Source organism: Suncus etruscus, chromosome 9, assembly GCF_024139225.1.
Source record: "Suncus etruscus isolate mSunEtr1 chromosome 9, mSunEtr1.pri.cur, whole genome shotgun sequence".
NCBI lineage: Eukaryota > Metazoa > Chordata > Mammalia > Eulipotyphla > Soricidae > Suncus > Suncus etruscus.
Window position 1 is genome coordinate 53,693,159 of NC_064856.1, and position 23,481 is coordinate 53,716,639.

Genomic DNA, 23,481 nt, shown 5'->3' on the forward strand with positions numbered 1-23,481 from the left:
TTATGTCCAAATTCTATTCCAAAATCTCTACTAACATATGTGCTTTATTAATTATTTAATGAATTATTGTTTCATTTAAAAAATGAAATAGGAGAATGTGACTATTCCTGTTAAGTGAAGCCTGTATGTGGAAGAAAATATTAACTCTGTCTTACATTCTTTTGCAATAAAACTCAATCTTTAGCAATATGTCAGTAACCATTACTAATTACTTCCGTTTCCTGTCACTACCCAAGACTTAATGATCGTGAGTGTCTCTAATGCCATTGCTATCCCTCCGGAAGAGGCGCCATAGCCTTAGTCTGATCTGTTTAGTCTTTATGGTGTAAACCACTGGATTGAGCACTGGAGGTGTGAGAAAATGAAGGTAGGAGAGTAGTACACGACTACAAGGGGAAGGTCGCCTCCCAAATCTATGGATCATGGAGAGGCCAATCATAGGTGTGTAGAAGAGCAACACAGCACAGATGTGTGACACACAAGTGTTAAGGGCTTTGAGGCGCTCAGCCTTGGAGGCAATGGACAGCACTGTGTGGAGGATTAATCCATAGGAGAGAACAATGAGAACCGAGTCCATACCCAGAGTGGAGAGCACTACAAAGAGACCATAAGCACTATTGATGTGGGTATCAGCACAGGCAAGCTTCATGACATCCGGGTGCAGGCAGTAGGAGTGGGAAAGTAAGCGATTATGACAGTAAGGCAATTTCTTCAGCATAATAGGGGCTGGGATGTGGAGACTGACACTGCGCACAACTATGGCCCCTCCCATGCTAATAATCCGTGGATTGGTGAGGATAGTGCCATAGCGCAGTGGATTACTAATGGCCACAAAACGGTCAAAAGCCATGGTGAGAAGAACAGAGGACTCCATGATGGAAAAAGTATGAATGAAGAAGAGTTGGGCCAAGCACGCATCCACTGCCACCTCTCTGATACCTAACACATAGATGATGGCCATGGTGGGTAGTGTGGAAGCAGAGAGGCCCAGGTCAGTTACTGCCAGCATAGACAGAAAGTAGTACATGGGCTGGTGTAATGAGGGTTCTGATCTCACCACCCATAGGATCAGGCTATTCCCTGCCAGAGATGCCACATACATTATACACAGAGGAATAGAGAGCCAGGTATGTATGTCTTCAAGTCCTGGCAGTCCTGTCAGGAAAAAGGTGCCAGTGTGGTTGGTATAGGACATGAAGGCCTGGATGAGGCAGAAATCCAGCAGAAATGAAGTTACTGGCCCTAGAATCAAAGAAGTTGCTAGATCAGAACATCTCTCAAAATTGTGCATAGATTCATAACATTTATTTAATGACAACATAGTTTTTAAATGTTCTAAAGTGCTTTCCCTCTTACAATAATAAGCCTTTAGAAAACTTACCAAGAAAATACTCATACATGCATACATACCTAGATTTGATTCTGGAAACCACATAATAAGAAAATAGTCTAGGGGGCAGAGTATAGCAGTTAGGTGCTTGCCTTGCTTTATGTATACCTAGATTCCATCCCTGACACCATATATGGTTCCCAGAGACCACTGAGAGTGATCCTGAACATAGACCAAGTGCAAATCCTGAACACCCAAATGATCCCAAGACCATACAAATTAATCTCGTATTAATTTGAAATAAAACTTTTGAAATCGAGTTAAGCAATATTGGCTACAGTTCTATATTACATATATTAAAGGAAAGATAAGAGTTTTCAATAAGTTTGTGTGTGTATTTTGTTGTCAGTTCATATATTTTATATTATTTCAAGTTCTCTTCATTATACTTAAGAGATACTTCTCTAATATAATTAACCTCACAAAAATGTATTTTATAATCAAAGAAAATTCATATAAGTTCCTTAGTACTTAAGCCTACTTTTATGGTAATACAAACATAAAATTTTATTATAGACTATTATAAATCCAATTTTAAATAAATCTTAAATATTTATCCAAATATAATTAATTCTCTATTGTAACTGTGTATTGAAAGTATAGAATAGGGGTGGTTGCTGGGGGTCAAACAGTGTCTTACACTTTCAAGGTAAATATTTCACTGCTAAATTACTTTCCTAGTCACAGAAATATTTTTTTTGTTTTGCTCTGAACAATAAACTGAGATAAGTTTCCTTCTGCTCTGCACTCAGGGATCACTGCTGGTAACCAACCAACTGGGTTACAGGATAGAAATTGGGCAGGCTGTGTACAAAGCAAGTTACTTACCAGATGTACTATTAGTCAAGCTCCATATAGAATAACATTTAAGTTATAGAATATTTAATAGATATCTTATAATTACCTGTAAATGTTAAGCATTATACTGATTTTAATATTTGAAATTACATTAAAACTTTATTTTATAAAATAAAATTAGAAAAAAATTACCTGTCAATATATCAAGACTCACATCCAATTATCAAATACTTTGAAGAAATACAATAGTCTCAGAACATATCAGTCTTCCCTCTATCCTCACACTTGATCTTTGGTGACTTTACTCTTCCTAATATCACAACTATATTTAATCCATTCCAAACAACATGGTGTAAAACAATTTAATTTAGATGCTTTTACCTATCCTTTTAGTCATCAATCAATAAAAGCAATCTCCTGAGTTCCTGAAAAGTGTGAAGTATTAAATAATAATATCTAGTAAGAACTTTCTAACTTAGTAGACCTAACTTAATCATGTATATGAAGTTACTTTATTTATTTAAATTACAATTATTTAAATTTTAAAATAAAATTATTTATTTAAAATGACATTTATTTTACCCTTATTCTATTCTTTTTCCTCTCATGTCTTAGGAGATAAATACAATTCAGTATAACTCTTTTCAAATAGGATGTTCACATATACAATGAATGCTGTCACTTGTCCTAAAGGTAACAATGGTCAAATATAAGTAATTACCTTGTAATTTTCTAAATATCTAAATATTTTTAAAATATATATTTAAAAATCTAAAAATTCTATTTTAAAATTTTAGATTGTTTAGAAGCTGAAAATTGCTTCTATAGACTGAGAGCTCTAACTAAAATTTCATAACTTTGCTTAAATTACATAAAAGAACCAGGATTAGAATAAATTTGACTGATTCAGTTCTATTTACTGAAAATATTGTTTCTAACTAAAGACAAATGTCAGCTACTATAAAATGACCTTAAATTTTATATTAATAAAAAATTAGCTAAAATATTCTAATCAATTACAATTACTTAAAGTTTCCAATAAAATTTATTTTAACTCTCATTTTTCTCTTTTAATTTATCACCTCCAGTTTTTCAATAAAAACTATAATAAGTGAGAGAAAGAAAACAGTGGAAAATAATAAATATCACAATGATAAGAAAATAAATATGCCAGTATTATTTAAAATATATAAAGAAAATAAAAAATATAATAGAGATTTGTTATTAAATATTAAGAAAATATTTGAAGGACCTAAATAATAATAGGGCCTTATTCTTAGTACCAAGTTAAAATAAAAGTTTTTGAAGAGGAAAAACTTATTTTAAAAAAAAGAAGCAAAACAACAATTAGGAGCAAAATAGTTGGAGGTCAAAAAGCAAGACAGTTGGGTAATTGGGGATTTAATAGGGTATAGAGATGCATCAGGAAAAATTTTAAGTTATTAATAATAAGAGATATTATCTAGTATGCTAAAACTGTGAAGGCAATAAAGTTAAGAACATAGAAATAATTTTATAAAATCAACATAGTTATTTTAAAAATTATGTTTCCCTTGACATAGATGTAATTATTTCTCCTTTTCTGAATAAATATCAAGTGACTAAATCTGTGGACCTCGCATAAATCAAAGACTATGATTCATTAAAATGAGATCTTTTTGGTAAATTTTATATTTAATGCACTGTAAGGTATATTTATATTTTATAATAGATATGTATATAATATATACCATATTATAGTTTACTATATATTATATCTTAGTATAGAAAACAATTGCTCATGAACAGACAAATGTAATGCCTTTGTAAACTCACTAAAGTTAGGAAGTGGAGTAGGAACATAGACTTCCAATTTAGAAGAAAGGAACAATCTCATAAAAAATAACCTTGCATAGCGCGCTAAGATCTGAGATGAGTCCAGGGAAGACACCTCAGTCACCAGCATAGATTTGATAATTGAGATGTCCTAAATGATCTTACCACAGATCATTCAATACTAAAAATACAGTTATGATATCAAAATAATCTTTTTTAATAGTTTATCATGCAAGTTTCTAAATTATTAAGAAAGTTATTTATAGAGAGAGAAAGCTGGATGTATTGATTTCTTTTCTCTATATTTATATGTTTGAATTTCTAGTCAATAGCTAAATATTGAATATAGGTAAATGAGATTGTTAAGTACCTGAGGACACTGATTTTGGATAGCACTTAAACTAGAATATTTACTATATATTTTGTATTCCATAATTCAGCTTAACATTTTTAACACTATAAATTTAACATTAGTCAATTGACTAAAAGACCCCCTTATCTATACATTTTAAATGATGAAATAAGAACACAAAGAAATGTCCAAGTTGGTTTACTTAGGTGAAAATTACTTAACATATAATAATTGTATGTTAAAATAAAGGATGCTGAGACACATATATACAGATTATATTGTTTTTATATATGTTACCTTAAGTTGACTACAAATGAAATGCTTTATAATTTTATGCACTTATATGACTTATTTTTGTTTTAATTTTAGGAATCACTGAGAGAAGGGGGTTTAGTTATAAGAAATACATAATTATAGTTGAATAGGTATGGTGCTAGACTTTGGTCCTAGCTCTGCATAAAATACTAAATAAGTAAAAAACAAATAAATGGATTAAGTCATAACTTGAATGTAAGCAAAAGTCACCTTTTAAGAGTTGTAAAATGTGGGCCCGGAGCAATAAGCACAGCGGTAGTGTGTTTGCCTTGCACGCAGTTGACCCAGAATGGATCTGGGTTCTATCTCTGGTGTCTCCAATGGTCACCCAAGCCAGGACTGATTTCTGAGCTCATAGCCAGGAGTAACTCCTGAGCATCACCAGGTGTGGCCCCTTCAGCCCCGCAAAAAGTCATAAAATATACTGTGAGCTTCTAGCTCATATGAGTTACTTTTTTTGACTTGCCAGCAGAATTTTCAATCAAATGTAAACCAGTAATATTATGGAACACTGGAAATATATGTTTGCTTTCCTGATATTTTGTCTATTTTTCAACAAATACATTATATTTGAGATTTATAATACTAAACATCAATATTCTGCCATGTTTTAATTAAGAAACGATTAGTAATTGTGTTTCAGCTCACAAAATATTTTTCTTTTACATTATACAGATATATTTTATGCTGAGATAACCTCTATAAAGAGAAAAATTATAGAACTGAGTTAATTTTCATAGCATACCTACTTTTTCTTTATATTAGATTATTAAATGAGCCCTGGATTAAGAGCTTTTCTACAAAGTGCTTAGTAATATAAATAGTTGTGCTAATATTTTCCTTCTTGTGTAACTTCCTCAAAGTACTTACCATGCTCAAAATGTAAGGAGTTAATTTTTAAATATACACCTTCAAAAATTTAGCAATAATTACAATAAATCTTGGTAATCTTGCACTTATTAATTCACACCAGAATTCGATTACTTTCTAAGTACATCTTCCAAGAATAAACAAATAATCCTTCCAAGTTGTCTTTAAAGATTAATAACTCTCCATATTATTCTGCTTCTTAACTTTTTCACATCTCAAGTTTTTCTCTTCATGGAGATGGATTCTTTAATCTATCTACCTAGACTTTAAAGAACACAAAAATCAGGTTACAAAACTTTGGATAAGAGTATTAACCATCTCCTAACTGATATTTTAGTTGTTTTTTAATCTACTATAATATTACAGTGGAAAGAAGAGTCAGAAATTGTAACCAGTAGCTCTCAGATGCAATATTAATAACATGTGAGCTCTTTAATAATAATCATCAATATATTTCTCTCTGGGTCTTAACTCAAAATATATAGATACTATTCTTAAATAAACACTATCAAAATTTTGCCAAATGCTTTATTCATTTTCTCTAAGCCTCTCTTTTCTATCTTGCTATTGACTCACCCATAAAGAGACAATATATGAGAGCCTTTCTCATCATCCTCTAGGGTGATTTCCTGTATATAATCTCTTAATTAGCATAAAAGTTGCCAAGGGCTCTGGAGTATCAACTGTCTTTAACCATGCCATAGCCAAACATGTTTTGACATAGGCTATAAAAAGACTTTTTTTTGACTAGCAAATTTTGACTCTGTTCAAGTCTATCTATATTGTGGATTTTAAAGTTGGTAGTTTCAGAGGACTATGTTAACATCAGAAAGAACTAAAATGAGCATGTACTCCTGTTTTATACATATATTTGTATTCATTAGGCAATATATAAGTATATTATTTATATACTCTAAATATATGTATTATAAAGTCTGTGTGTCTTATTTACTAATGCCTGTAAAATATAATAACATTGACACTGGAATGACCATGGGCTGTGTGGTTGTTATTTCTTTTTTTTTTTTTTTTTTTTTGGTTTTTGGGCCACACCCGGCGGTGCTCAGGGTTTACTCCTGGCTATCTGCTCAGAAATAGCTCCTGGCAGGCACAGAGGACCATATGGGACACCGGGATCCGAACCAACCACCTTTGGTCCTAGATCGGCTACTTGCAAGGCAAACGCCGCAGTGCTATCTCTCCGGGCCCTGGTTGTTATTTCTTATGTGTGATCAGATCATATACACAGAAGTTCCACAGCAGTGAATCAAGCAAGTTTATTTAAGTAAATGATATTTCAGAAAAGGCAGTAACAAGACAACTATTCTTAGATAAAACAAAGATTAATTTTATTAAACTCAAATTCTTATAAAAATGTACTTTATTTTTATCTATAAGTTTATTTTATTTCTTAATTTTATATATAGTATTTTGCAATCTTAAAATACTGACATTAGTTGTGTTTTATTCATGCAACACTCCAAAACTTCTCACTCACAACCCAATTTCCATATCTCACTAAATATTTGCATTTTGTAGAACAGTTCTTAAACTATTTTACTTTTGATCATTTGTTATTCATAAATCAACTTATTTAGAATGAGAACTTATTCTGGGCGCGTTTGTTTTTTTTTTGTTTTGTTTGTTTTTGTTTTTTACTTGTAGCTGATTTAACTCAGCACAATACTTTCTAAATATGCTTATGAAAAAGCAAAATAGATTATTTCCTTTTTTCTTATAGCTGAGTAGTATTCCATTATGTATGTATACCACAATTTCTTTCTTTTGAATATACACCACTCATTTGCCTTTTGACATAGATTGTTTCCAGAATTTGGCTATTGTGAATGTTGCAACAAACATATAAGCACAAATGCCTTTTCTAATGGAATGTTGGTGCTCTAAGTTTAGATGCCCAGAAGTGGAATTTCTCAGTTATAATGAAGTTCAACTCTAAGCTTTGTGAGGAGTGTTCATATTATCTTTCAAAAAAGATTTAACTAATTGACTTTTCTGCCAACAATAAAAGAGGGTTTCTTTAGCCCCCACATCCATGTTAATACTGGTTATTTTTATTCTTTATTATGTATGACACTCACTGATATGCAGTGATATGTATTGTATGTATTGTTTAAATTTACATTTCCCTTATGATCAGTGATGGGGAGAAACTTTTCATCTATTTGAAGGCTATATATATTAATTAATTAATTGTCTGGGGTTGCTTGAAGGTTGTTGTTGTTAATTTTTTGTTTGTTTTTGGGGGGCCACATCCAGTGACACTCAGGGGCTACTACTGGCTATGCTCTCAGAAATCACCCTTGACTTGGGGGACCATATGGGACACCAGGAGATTGAAACGCGGTCCTTCCTAGGCTAGAGCAGGCAAGGCAGATACCTTACCTCTCCGAGCCACCACTCCAGCCCTGTTGTTGTTAATTTTTATTAGTGCTTTATAGTTTAGATATTAAACTTTTGTTAGATGTGTTCTGGGGAAATATTTTCTCCAATCTATGAGTTGTCTTTGTATTTGACTATTATCTTTTTTGTTGCAAATGTATCTTAATTTATATAACTCCATTTCTTTGTCTTAGCTTCCTTTTTTAGCCATTGGTATAGTATCATCTAGATTCAATGGCATGTAATAATCTGCCTATATTTTTCTCAAAGAAATTCTTGGATTCAGGTTTTATATCAATATATTTATATTGATGTTGAATTGACTTTTGTATTTGGATGGTGATAGGTGACAGGAATTTGTTGTTGTTGTTGTGTGTGTGTGTGTGTTTTTAACATGTAATTGACCTGTTTTCCCATCATCATTTCTTAAAGAAAGTTTTTCCTTGCTCCTCTTTATGCTGTTAGCTTCTTTGTCAAAAATTAGCTGACTGTATGCCTGAGGATCTATCCCTGGGTTCTGAGTTTTACTTCATTCATCTGTGACTCTATCTTTATTTCAGTACTAAACTGTCTTGATTAATATGCCTTATTTTATAATTAAAAGTTGTGTAAAGAAAAGCCTCCCATGTTCATTTTTTCTTGAACTTCTTTGACTAGGTATACAGAGGACAAATACTTCATATCAATTTTGACAGTCTTTGGTCTATATCCTTAAAAATAAATAGAATCAAAATAAATAAAGAAATGTCACATAATTTTAAAAGATCATCAAGTATGCTTCAAAAATATCATTGCCTTCAACCTAGAAGAAATGGATGAATTTGGGTCTCTTATATTTTTTGTTGACCAAACCAATGGAGTCTGAGAGAAAGGATAATGGATGAGGTACTCGACTTGCATGATGCCAGATCCTCTAGGCCTTAAAAAGTGATTCCTCAGAACATAGCCAAGATAAAATGTGAGTTCAGTCAGAGGTGTTCCCAAAACATAAACAAACAAAAAACACCAATACTGAAACAAGAGTACACAGAACACCTCAACAGACCAATTACTATCAAGGAACTGTTCATAAAAATATCACACAAAAGAAAACTTAGGTCCAATTTAATATATTAATAAAATCTTTCAAATTGCTAATGACCTATTTCCAATTATTTTTGGCTCTTTTAGAAAGTTGGAGTATAGAAATCTTCCCAGTTTCTATGATGCAAACATTAACTGATACTAAACCAGATAAATGTGCCATTAGAAAAGAAAACAGATTTATATTACTGATGAATATTTATGCAAAGATTCTTAACACAATATTGTGAAGACAAATTATATAATATATTAAAGGTCCATAAACCATTACCAAAAGTATTCATCCTGGGGATGCAAGTATGTTTTAATATATGCAAGTCAAAGCAAAACATCATATCAACACAAGGGCAATAAGTTATTTAATTATATACATATATACAACTAAAGTAGATTTTTATGATTCAATACCTGAGAATTAACATAAAATTTATGATAAAAATTCTTAATAAAATAGAAGAAACTTCACTCAATATAGCTAAATACATGAACCCATAACTAATATTATACTAATAGAGAAAAAACCTTTTTTTCATTTTCTTTGTTTTTATTTCTTTTCTTTCATTGTTTTTAATTTTTGTTGTGTCCAAAGTGCATTACAAATATTTCACTGAATCATTTATGATACATAGTGACAATGAATGAGGGGCATTCCCACCACCAGTGCTGTCCTCCCTCTGCCCCTGTTCCCAGTATGCATCCCATATCTCCCTCCTCTACCCCCCAGTATGCTAGTGCAACTGGTCTCCACTTTATAGCTTGCTGTAGATTGAGCATCTATTCCACCGTCATTGGAGATAAAAAGAATAAGAAAAAGGGGAGAAAAAAATTGGTGAAAACTACCAGAAAAAGAAAGAATAGAGAAAAAAAAGAAAAGAAAAATGGAAGAAAAAAGAAAAAAATGGACCCAGCAAATAAAAATAAAAATAAATCCCTAAATAATAACCACAAGAGTGAAAAAGAATGAGAAAAGTGGAAGAAAAAAAGAGAAGGAAAATAAAGTGAAAAACTAACAAATCAAAACAAAACAAGAAAAAGTATGGGTGCTGGAGTGGTAGGGTTTGGCGTTCCCCAACTTTTTTTTTTTTTTTTTGCATAGGCACAGTAAGCATTGGGGAAGAAAGGGAATTCCCGTGGCCTAAGATATTCAGGGTTTCTCCATCCTTGAAGCATACCATCATAGGATCAACCCCTGGCTCCATATATATTCATTACCCCATCCCAAAGGCTTTTTTTGTTATGCCAGGAAAGTTTCCTCTCGGTTGTGTGTGAGAAAATCAAGCCACTGTAGCTAGCGATCTTGGTATTTGCTCAGGTTATATGGTCAGGGTCTAGTATAGAGTCTCTAGGTTCTAGACTAGAGGTTCCTATCCATCGTTGTTGTGGTGTTCAGTCTTCTGTAACACTTGCTCCCTGTTTTCGTTCAGTCCCTAAGCCGAAGCCTAGGATATTATGGATCCAAAGGTTTTGCTCAGTCTCTGTTGTCCAAGTTGGACCTCTGCAATAAGACATCTTGTTGTTGTTGTTGTTGTTTTTTATGTGTCCTGGATTACAGCCTAGGGTAGGGTTTTCCTTATTAGTCCCAAAGTAGGCTCTGTTTAGTCACGGTTGTCAAAGTCAGTTTTCTGTTGTTGGTGCTCTTATTTTTCACAGTTCAAAGGTCAATATCTCTTCTCATTTCCATTTAGTGTTAGGTGATGTGATAGGACAGCCTGGTCTTAGGTCAAGTTTTCCTTTCCTCGTTGTCATATCAAAACTGACACAAGTTGGTGCCAGCGTAGTGTTATTAATCTCCCAGTGGAGCTTAGTTCGTGGTGGTGTTGCCCGGAGCTGTATCATTTCTACGCTGGGGATCTGGGGTTTCGGATTGGACTAACACTGTCCAATCTCCTGGGGACTGATTGTATCCACATGACACATGTTCAGGATGGGAGGCACCCTTCTGCTATAAAAAGTGAGTTCTTATCCCTAGAAGATAAGATCTTGTTTCTGTGTCTATGGTTTCCCCCCCCCCTTTTTTTTTTACTGTGCCTATACAAAAATCCTTCTAAGATCAGGCACACCAACCACTAAAACTCAATATAATATTAAAAGCCTTTGCCACATCAATTAGGCAAGAAAGTGATATTAAGTCATTCAGAATGGGGAAAATTCAAAATACCATACTTTGAAGATGACCTGATCTACACTTAGAAAAGTTAATAAAAATACCTGTATGATAATATGGAAAGTTATAAAATAAACAACCAGAAATCCATGCCATTACTATATACAAACAATGAAATAAGTAGAAGATAGACATTTTAAAAAATCTCTTTACAATTTATCTAGTAACTTGGAATCTAACCAATAAAAAAGAAACTTTTATAAAGGACACTACCAATCACACTACTAAAAGGATTTAACATGAAACAATACTTACAATCACAGATAAAAAGAAAGGTAGAAAAGTCTCTCAAAACTTACTAAATCTGGAGGCCTGAGTGATAGTAAAGTCCCCAGTGTCCAGTATGATGCCCCCCGTCAGGTGGATGCAATTTCTGAGTGCATAGCCCCAAAACCAAAATATAAATAAATAAATAATAAACCCACTAAATTTTTGCCCATAGTGATAGCACCAGGTGATAGTAGGGCATTTGCCTTGCATGCAGCCTACCTGGGTTTGATCCCTGCCATCCATATAGTCACCCAAGCCTGCCAGGAGGATTTCTGAGCACAGAGCTAAGAGTAGTCCCTGAGCTCTACAGAATGTGGCTCATAGAAAATAATAAAACTTAATAAATTTTCATGGAAATGCCCTTCATCACATATTCATCACTCACATCTGGAGGGCACATACTGCTGATATTCTGGACTTACTCCTGGCTACACTCAGGGATCACTCCTTGTGTCTCTTAGAGGAACATATGGGTTGTTTAGTATCAAATCTGTGTCAGCCATACACAAAGCTAGTACATTACCTACTAAACAATACATATTAATCATATTAAAATATATATTTGCTAATTAATTGGTGAAAAGCAAGTTTTACATGGCATCTATCACTCAACAATTTACCATTTTAAAGTAATTTCTGAGAGGACAGACTACTCCCCCATGTGCATTAGGAAAGACAAAGAAATATTACCATTCATTGAGGGAACTTAATAATAATGTAGACACTATCATAAGTCCTGTAGTTTAAAGAAATACTAAAGTGCATGATATCATATTGTGACAATTTTCCAGTACTTAAAATAATAATTAATGTATTTTTAATGTATTTAATAATGTGAAATATTTTATTTTGTATATTTTAGAATAATTCACATATATTAATATTTGATTACTAGTATATTAATAAAATCAATGTATATTGATTATACAATAATTAAATAACTGTATGTACAACTGTATAATAGCATGTTACTATATTATTAATATATTGATTTTATTCATATAATTATTGTATATTATAATATACATATATATTAACCTATTTATCAGAAGAAGAGTATAATTATTACACATATTTGTTGACATTGAAGATACACTTAAATGAGAAATATTTTTTTGCTCTTTTTGGGCACATTCACACTCAATGTTCAGGGCTTCCTTTTTGCTCTGTGCTCAAGTTTCACTCCTGATGGGGCTCTCAGGAACATATGAGATGCCAGAAAGCAAACCTTGATTGGCCATATGTGAGGCAAGCTACCTACCTGCTAGATTATAACTCTGGCCCAAAAGAGAAGTTCTTAAGTTTAGTTTTGTAGAATCAGTCTGGCCAAAAGGAGAAGTTTTTGAGCATAATTTTGCAAGATCCTAAATGCTCAGTTAGAAGTGAACCTAGATGTCTCTGAATATTAATTTTTCTAACCTGCTTGTCATAATGGGTACTCTCAAGATAATGCTTTTCCCCTAAGTCTTTTTCTGACTGTTATTGACTTAGTAGAAAAGAAAAATAATTTATTTGAAACAAGATTCTATGATGTTAGGCAAACACCATAATGTTTCCATTTTTTTCTCAATTAATGTGATGCTGTATCATATCTAAAATCTGTGCAGACATTATCACAAACAGTTTCCCAAATCAGTAATTCAGAACTTTTGAGGACGAAGAATCTTCAGAATACGAACCCTAATCTCTTTGGTTTTTACACTATAGACAATTGGATTGAGCATAGGAGGTACAAGAAAGTGGAGGTATGAGAGAAGCATATATACTTGAGCTGGTAACTTCTTTTTACCAAAGCGATGGATCATAGATAGGCTGACTAGTGGAGTATAAAACAAAAGTACAGCACAAATATGGGACACACAAGTATTGAAGGCTTTGAGCCGCTCTGCATTAGAAGCAATACTTAATACTGTTTTCAAAATTAGCACATAGGACAAGAGGATGAGAACAGCATCCATCCCCAGTGTAGAAAGCATAACAAAGAGCCCAAAACCACTGTTCACACGAGTGCTGGAAGTAGCCAGTCTTAGGACATCAGGGTGAACACAATAAGAATGAGCAAGAGTGTTTATAGGATTAAATTGTAGTCTTCCTAGAAGCACTGGCAGTGGAAGATGAAGAGCAGCACTACGAGTTACAATGGCTATCCCAATGGCCCCAATGCGCTTGGTTGTAAGAATAGTTGCATAGCGTAAAGGTTCTCGAATGGCAACACAGCGGTCAAAAGCCATAGCCAATAATACAGCCGACTCAATGACTGAGAAAGTGTGGATGAAGAAGAGTTGCATAAAACAGATTGCAGCTGCCACTTTCCGCTGACCCAGAAGAAAGATAGCTGCCATTGATGGTAGTGTAGAAATGGAGAGGCCCAGGTCAGCCATTGAAAGCATGGAAAGAAAGAGATACATGGGAGTGTGGAGGCTGGGCACAGACTTGACAATATACATTATCATGATGTTGCCTAGAAAAGACAGAATATAAATAGAACAGACAGGAATTGCTGTCCAGCAATGAGAAGTTTCCAAACCTGGGAAATCCATCAATATGAAGAAAAAACTGCTCACATTATTGTTGATAGTAATTGCCATTACTTTGAGAACTTTACCTGAAAATAATTTATAAAGAAAGCATAAAGTTATTACTTCACAATTTTGTATTATCTCATCCTACTTGGACGCCATGACTATATTCTATGAGGATTATTATTCTTCCCTTTTTACAGTACTGAATTACATACATTAGACATTCCACTAGGTTTAGTTCAGTCACTATTTTGGTGGTTTTGTCCTGACTAAGTAGATTTAGGGTTTTTAGTTAGAGAACATGATTTCCTCATTATAATATTAAAAATAGATCAGGATTTGAAAATGACAAGGAAAACTTGTTGACAGTAAGATGTCCAACCAAGTGCCTAAATCAGATAAATGTTAGTACCAGAAATATAGTTTTATTGAAACCAACATAAGGATAACTACTTTTGACCACTTCTTAGTTGCTTGGGAGATAGAAAATAGAATATGAGTTGGGTGGGGCCAGAGAGATAGCATAGAGGTAAGGTGTTTGCCTTGCATATTGAAGGATGATGGTTCATATACCAGCATCCCATATGGTCCCCCAAGCCTGCCAGGAGCGATTTCTGAGCATAGAGCCAAGAGTAACCCCTGGGCGCTGCCGGGTGTGACCCAAAAACCAAATATATATATATATATATATATATATATATATGTAGGGTAACTTCATCTACTGACTTACCAATATGTTTTTTATACTGAGAGGCTATAAGAACACTAAAAATAATATCTAGTGCTAGGAGATAAATCAGTAATTTGATTCACACATTGTAGGCAGGAGGTTTGGTTTTGAATACAGCAGTACAAGGTCCCCAAGCACTATTGCAGGAATATCTTGCAGGAATATCTTGCAGGAATATCACTTGCCTCTACCACATATATAATTTGTGACAAGAAGATACCAGGGAGCACTTTGACTCAATTTGTGTTACTGTATTTAAATCCCTTTAACTGAAGAAGAAAAAAAGGAAAAGATGATTTATTTACATGAAGGTTTTGCACACCACTAGTCAACATAGAGGAAAAATCACAAATATGTTAAAGAGGATAAAATAAATGAATAAATAGTATACATTCCACAATTCGTATTTAAAAAAATTAATCTGGGCACCTCAAAGATAATTATTAAATAAAGAGATGAGATGTGAAATATGAGTATTTAGAATTCAAAATAAATATTGATCACATATTGAAAGTTTGCATTAATTAAGTTCCTTTGTTATCATCATTCAAAAATTCTTTTAACAATGGAGGGGCGAGAGAGATAGCAAAAGGTAGGAAACTTGCCTTGCAAGTGGCTGATGCGGGTTTGATCCCCAGCATCTCTTATGGTCCTCTGAGGCTGGCAGGGGTGATTTTTGAGTACAGAACTAGGAGTAACGCCTGAGCACTACCAGGTGTGGTCCAAAATCAAAGTAACAAAAACCAAACCAAAACAACAACAACAACAAAAACAAAAGCAACAAAAACAATGTTGATATAGATCTGGAGACAGATATAATACAGTGGTGTGGTTCTGACCTTGCATATAGTTGACTAAAGCTCGTACCTTGTACCCCAGATGGTCCTTCATCCATGTCACCCTAAGAGAAGAGCTATGAGTAAACCCTGAGCACTGCTGGTTGTTGCTCCCCACAAAAAAGAAAAATGGAGACATAAGTATCTTTAGGAGTATTTTTAGGAGATTAGTTGACTCTTGAGCTTTGACCAGTGAAATATTTCAATTGTTTTGTAATTGCTTTTTCATAATATAACTATTACAACTGTTAGAAAGATCATAAAGAATTCCTACAATATTGTTCCCATTATGATGTTAACTGTGTAAGGAAAATTCAGAGAAGAATTCTGTGAGGGTTGTAAAATTGAAATAATCATAGAAAGTATAAAGTTAATGCATATGACTAGCAAGTGATTCATGATCTATTTTTAGGAAATAAGACACCTAAAAAAGCAAAATATAGAACTTTGTCTATCAGATTTAAAAATACAATCTGTCAAAAGGAATAGATAGATGAGATCTCTATGTAAACATAACCTGTAGATATAGGAGAAAAGTATAACTCGTGGGTTATCTTTATTGCTCTAGGCTAACCTATCTTTTAATTTTAATTAAATTATAAAATGTGGGAAATTAATAGACTTTAATTGAACCAGCTTGCTTCTAAAATGTTATAGTTAAAGGTTAATTACCAAAAAATAAAAATAAGACCCTGAATGTTGTAGACTAAAATACATATGAACTACATTATTTATAAAACAAAAATTTTAAGATTCAGAATCAATGTGACTTGGAGAATATTCATTAACTGCATGAATAAATCTTTAAAATAATATACTCCTAAAATATGATACAAATAGGAAAGAATGTAATTTCATATTTAAAAGATAAAATTGCTCATAGTAGACTGAGGATCAGTATTGGGAAAGCTTTTAGAAACTAGTAGGAAATATTTATTTTGATGATATCTTCTACAGATATCAGAAAAATAATCTGATAATCTCATTTGCTTAAGCTTAGATGCAGAGACTAGATTCAAATGATCTATCTGATTATATAAAGATATAGACATTGAGTTATATAAAGATCCAGTTATACCACCTTTCATTTTCCAATGAACTAAATATTCACATAGAAATGAGGCTAAAAGAATCAAGGCCACTAAGATCTGTGGAAATCACTTGAGTTTGGAACAACAAACTCTTCATTTTATAATTGACAGAACCTAATTTTTCCAATAAAAATCAATGTCTTCTTGTCAGATACACTATGCAATTTAAATAATGTCTAAAACAAGTTATAATAAATATAATTATGATTGGAAATCTTAATCATCTAAAATAACTATTTTATTCTCATTGATGAGACGTATTAAGAGAAATCCCAATCATGAAAGTAATTTTTTTTAAGTATTTGAAGCTATGAGCAACAGGAAGTTAGAATCATACATTTATTTTCCTTTTCTTTTCATGCTGCCAGTAAAGAGTGAGTGGATTATATCTCATATATGAATTTTCAACAGAATACTTTATCAATACTTTGAGCCGGAGCGGTGGCACAAAGTGGTAAGGCATCTGCCTTGCCCATGCTAGCCTAGGACGGACCACCTTTTGATCCCCCAGTGTCCCATATGATTCCCCAAGCCAGGAGCAATTTCTGAGCGCATTTCTGAGCCAGTAGTAACCCCTGAGCATCACCGGGTATGGCCCAAAAACCAAAACAAAAAAATAATACTTTATCAAAATATAAGCACCATAACTGCTATTTTTATCTTCACCAGAAAAAATAAAAGAAACAAAATTTTAATATGAAGTCACATTGACAATATTGCTAAATTTATTCTACAATATTCATAAATCATATGACAATAAATGTTTCAACAATCTATTTATTCTATTGTGACAGTTAAGTAATTAAAATTGTTTTCTAGCACTGCCCATTCTTTATGTTGTCAGAGTCTAAATACTAGTTTAATATTCATTCTTACCTTTTACTTCATTCTTACTTGAATGAACTATGTCAGTCTTCATTTTTATCTTATTACATTTTATCTTTTTATCTTTATTGTCTTTATCTTATTTTATATTATATATACTATTTTATCTTATTTTTCTTATCTTCTCTTATAACCTATTGATTTTCTGAATACCCATATCCTCAAAGGACTGCTATATATTTAATATTTAGTAAGAAGTAGTTTTGGCATCTGCATCTATACACATGAGGAAGATATGCATGTTTAAAATGTCTACATTGATACAAAAAATCTGAAATGACTGGAATTAACAAGGAATGGAAGACATAATACCTTTGGGTGGAGGTCAAAATGTGCAGTGCAAAAAACTACATGCTTCTCTCTTATTAATGGTTCTCTGCAGTTTCTTTAAGTGTCCCATCAATAAACTGAATAGTTTTGATATTGTGGGACAGAGTAGTGACAAATATTAGCACAAAGTAATTCAACTTGAATTTAAAGTTCTTCCTTTGAACAATATACATTTTTATGTAAAACATTGCTACATCACCCATATTTCAGCTTACTCCAGTTTTGAATTTCTTAAAAATTTGTTAATGTCATCTAAGAACATTATAAACGCAAAATTGGAGTTCTCCTAGTTCTACCTTGAGAAATAGTGTAGTATAAACTAAGTCATACAAGGTTTTCATAACATAAATATAGAACTACTGAGCTTTTCAAAATCTTACAACTAAGGTTCCACATTTTAGGTTTATTGGTAAAAATGGTACGTTAACCTATCTTCCTTTCTTCCACAAATCCTTCTTCCTTTTCTTTATGTTATATGTTATATGTTTTCTTTAAATATTCTTTTTTTTTCTTTTTTTTATTTAAACACCTTGATTACATACATAACTGTGTTTGGGTTTCAGTCATATAAAGAACACCACCCATCACCAGTGCAACATTCCCAACACCAATGTCCCAAGTCTCCCTCCTCCCCATCCGACCCCCACCTGTACTCTAAACAGGCTTTCAATTTCCTTCATACATTCTCATTATTAGGACAGTTCAAAATGTAATTATTTATCTAACTAAACTCATCACTCTTTGTGGTGAGCTTCCTGAGGTGAGCTGGAACTTCCAGCTCTTTTCTCTTTTGTGTCTGAAAATTATTATTGAAAGAATGTCTTTCATTTTTCTTAAAACCCATAGATGAGTGAGACCATTCTGCGTTTTTCTCTCTCTCTCTGACTTATTTCACTCAGCATAATAGATTCCGTGTACATCCATGTATAGGAAAATTTCATGACTTCATCTCTCCTGACAGCTGCATAATATTAATAAATATTCTTTATATATTATGTTTATCAATTATTTAATATGTCCTACATAACTTTAGCTTGACTTGAGTTGAAATTAAATTCTCAGAAAAAAATATTAAGTGACTTTGAATAAGGAAAGGACATCCAAAATTGACTACTAATACTACCCAAAATATTATGTAAGAAAATTCAGAGTAATATATACCTCCAGTATATGTACTTTCTGCATCAGACAGAATTTCATACCTATAATCTTGTCTAAAATGGTCCATAATCATTAAACTTATATCATCTCTACACTTACAATGTGATTTGCACTAACTTAGCCACAGGTATTTCTATCACTCACCAGATATTGAAGCAGGGACAATAGTCCTGTATATTGTGAGGATAATGGGGCCTCATTAGGCTCCCTGCCTTGCTACAGTGGCAACTGAGTGGATGTATAAAGCTCTGGTTCTTCTCTTGGAGTTTCCACCTAATCCCAGTTGTTTAGTTCCTCAGGGAAGTATTATTGTGATTGTATCAGACAGACTTGTATAGCTGCTAATTCTGGAAGTCTCTGCCAGCCCTCCCAATAATATATTTACAAAAACAAACATTTATACTTATGACTTCTGTTCATTTTCAACAGCTTTTCTAAAAAGCTCCATTAGAATAGATATTGTCACATAAACCATTATTTTCACATATTTCTTACCTTCCATAATATTTAACTCTTAAAGGTATATAATGTCCAGTCCTCCTTTTCCAATACCATTACATTTTCTTTTTAAATCACAAACATCTTGGAGAAAAAGTGAGATATATATAAAACAATTAGAATGAATAATATGTCTAAAAGATTTTCCCCTAGCTGAATTTATTTTGAATGAATGTTTTATCTTAAACAATATAAAGCTAGGGGCCAGAGCAATGGTGAAGCTGCAGGGCTTTGCACTGGGCTGACCTAGGATGGTCTGTGGTTCTATTCCCCAGCATCCCAAATGGTCCCCTGAGTCAGAAGTGATTTCTGAGCACAGAGAAAAAAAACAAAAACAAACAAAAAACAATATAAAGTATATGTTTTATTGTATTATTACTTTACTTCCCTCGCTTTCTTCAAAATGACTTTTTATATTTACTAAATAATGACCATAAAGAGTAGACTATATTATAAAGTTTTAACCAGGTGCAAATAAATGACCCTGGACTTTGTTTTGAAGTCAACGAGAGAGTGATATAAAGTACTACTTCTGGTTTTAAAAGGTATAGATCAAGACAGGAATAGCCTGAGAAGTTGGTTTAGGGACCAAATTGTTCATAAGTTAGAGCAGGAGTCCTCAAACTACAGTCTATAGGCCACATGCATTCACTAAGTACATATATTTAGCCTGCTGGGTGCAGAATTGTGACTCTCTGAAAGATCATTCAAGTCAGGCAGTCTTTCTAATTTCTATGCATCTCTCCCCTCTGAGGCATATCCTAATCTCAGGAACCATGCACTCAAAATGGCAACCATCTTTGATAGAAGATACCTTTGAACCGATTTTTTCCAGAACGAAACATCTGAAATCTCCAATCAGACCTAGACTAACTGATACATATTTTCATAACTTGTTAAGATTATCAATGACAAATATGGGACCTGTCCATTGACAGGCCCATAGTTCCCATTGAAATACAAGTAAGTTGGTTGATTTGTCTTTGTTATTAATTTTAAATATTGTATTTTACTCATTGTTTTTACTTTAAATTAAGATATGTGTAGTGTACGTAGCAATTTTTTTTTCATTTTTTTAACTATAATCTGGCCTTGAAATGGAGGGATAGTGAACTGGTCTTCTGTTTAAAATGTTTGAGGTTTTCTCAAGTTCTATTTTCATATTCTCTTGGTTCTTATTTGTGGTTTATTCAGCTTGATCCATGCTTTCTTTGAGTTTTATGAACATCCTTAATATTTCTTCTTTAAACTCCTTATCCGAGAGTCTAAATGAATAATTGGCACTTGTGGTGGGAAAGTTGTACTGGTGAAGGGGGGGAGTATTTTTTAATAACTGAAACCCAACTACAAACATGCTTGCAATCATGGTTCTAAAATAAAGATATTATTAAAAATGAATAAAAATCAAAAGAATTTGAGGACCCCTGAGTTGAAGGTTCAATCTCAGTGGTAATCATAATCACGCACTAATTCAATGATTCCCTCAATTCATTCACACACTCAGAAAAAAGCTATATTTTCTTTGTGTGTGTAAATGGCTTCCACATCTGGTGCTGCTCAGAGCTTACTCTGTGCTCTGTGCTCAAGGATCACTCTAAAAGTGCTCAGGGGACTATATGTGGTACCATGGATAAAATTTGAATCTCTAGTTTAGAAGACAAGGCACCTATATTCTATACTATCTCTCCAGGCACTAGAAGTTGTATACCTAAGACTTACACTGAAGGACATTTTGCAGAAATAGCATCACAGGTGAAGAATATGTTCTAACCCATTGAGTCATCTCCCTAGTACTCCTATATATAAATATAGGGTTTAAAAGGACTGTTTAATTCAAGGTTGAATTTCTATGAGGTGAAAATAGAATTGCCTAACTGATGCAATACAAATTTCCAATTAGTTATTTATTTAAACCATATTTAGTTATTTTTATCTTATAATTTGTTGGTTTTTATGTAATGTATAATAGTTTAGATGGCAATTTTCTGTATTTTCTAAAGTGCTAACATGATTTATTTATTCATGTTTGTATTATGATTTTCAGTAAAAATAGTTTTTATTGAAAAAAGTATAGGAAAATGTGAGGAGACAGAATGCTAGAGAGAAAGAGAGAAGCACAGAGATAGAGAGGGATAGTGAGGGAGTAAAAGGGGAAGAGAGAAGGATGGAGGATTTTTTTTATCATATACAATTATTCCAAATTATCTTGACATGGAGTTCTATGACACATAAAAATAAATCTCAGTATTGTCACAGGTAAAGTCTTGCATTGTTGTTAGTTCTTTCATATCTTTATAAAATTCTTTCATATCTTTATCACAACCTTTATATTTTTCTGTAGCTTCTTTTCTGATCCAACTTTCTCTGGTTGGAGCTACCATTTTCTACCTCTAAAATTGCTCAGGATTTGCATCTCAAAGTTATGACCTATTCACATCTTTAGGGTACTTTTGGAAAATGCAACTTTTTTTAAAAGTTGTATTATATCCCCAAACGTCCTTATTAGTACCCTCTTACCTCTCTACCTGTAACATTACTATATTTCATGATTACTTAATTAAAAGAAAAATATAGAGTTGAGAAGAGAAGAGAAAATAGAAGAAAAGAGAAGGGAAGAAAAAAGAAAAGAAAAGAGAAAAGAGAAGAGAGAAAAGAAGTCTTGGATTCCATTTTCCTCACCTCTATATTATCACTAACTTAGGCTTACTCCAAAAATGGCAATTCTGGGCATTTTATTGGCATCAAAAATCATAACAGAAGCACAAGAGAATAGCATACATGAGGAACCTATTTATCATTTACAACAAGGAAACTATAAACTATAATTTGTTCATAATCAATTTTAACTAATCTAGACATTTTAAAATTCCATGCTTTTCTTACTAATTTTTAAATGTGTGAATGATTATTTCAATAAAAATTATTTTGTTGAAATATTAATTTAAATACAAATACTTAAATATTAGTACTGTTTTTTAATTCATACAATTAGATATGGAAAACTCTCTAGCCTATATACAAATTGCTTTGATTTTCAGAAACTATTGCTACGTGTTTTTTCCATCACCTTTTATCCTCTGGCACACTGCTCCCTTATAGTTGCAGATAAATATATAAAGAAGTAATCTATTTCTTATTCTTCTCAACTTCTGGCAATTACTTCTTTGAATCAGTATGTTTGATTATTTGAGAAACCTCATATAAGGAGAATCATAAATATATGATATAATTTTATAAATGAATTGTTTCATTTAAAGCAATGAGCTTTAGGTCAGCTCATGCTACAAATGTCAGAATTTAAATCATTTTTAAGACTGAACAGCATAACTTTAAATTATGTGCCACATGTTCATCTGAAAAGAAAATTGGGTTGAATAGTAATTTGACTATTGCAAATAAATATGTACAAAATGAAAAGTATTCACCACCTCAATTGTGGGTGTAAGTATCCAGAATTCTTATTGCAAACATGCATTTATTTTAACTGTTTTCTAAGGCATCTACACCATTTTACACACTGGCATCAGTTTACATAAGTTCAAATTTTTTCATATTCTTTCATGCACTTCTTATCTTTGATAATAGCCATCCAAATGGTTATGTGATGTTAATACATTGTTGTTTAATTCGTACTTTCGTAATGATAAGTGACAAGCACCTTTATCTACACCTGATGGTTAGTCAGTGCTATGTCTTTCTTGGAACCATATCTAATCTAGTGTGTCATAATCCATTTAGGTTTCTATAACAGAATATTGTATTTCTGATAGCTTGTAAACAACAGGTATTTTATTTCCATAGTTCTGGAGGCTGGTATTTCTAAGAGTAAGAAGTCAGCAAAGGCACTTTCTGTTTTACTAACACATTTTACTCTACTTTATTTTAGTTATTGCTGAAGAAAATCGTAATTAATTAATTAATAACTCAATATGCTAATTTGTAACAGATTTTGGGTTCATATGATCTTAATT

The 23,481-nt window shown here is 32.5% G+C and overlaps 2 protein-coding genes across 2 annotated transcripts; both read right to left on the reverse strand.

The window, feature by feature from the left end:
- Nucleotides 1-238: 238 nt before the first annotated feature.
- LOC126018464 (olfactory receptor 51G2-like) lies at nucleotides 239-1,195 on the reverse strand. The gene has a single exon (XM_049780599.1). It carries the CDS (start codon nucleotides 1,193-1,195, stop codon nucleotides 239-241), a length of 957 nt encoding a protein of 318 aa, XP_049636556.1.
- An 11,902-nt stretch (nucleotides 1,196-13,097) lies between these two features.
- LOC126018465 (olfactory receptor 51G2-like) lies at nucleotides 13,098-14,045 on the reverse strand. Its single transcript, XM_049780600.1, has one exon. The coding sequence runs from the start codon at nucleotides 14,043-14,045 to the stop codon at nucleotides 13,098-13,100; it is 948 nt and encodes a 315-aa protein (XP_049636557.1).
- Nucleotides 14,046-23,481: the final 9,436 nt, after the last annotated feature.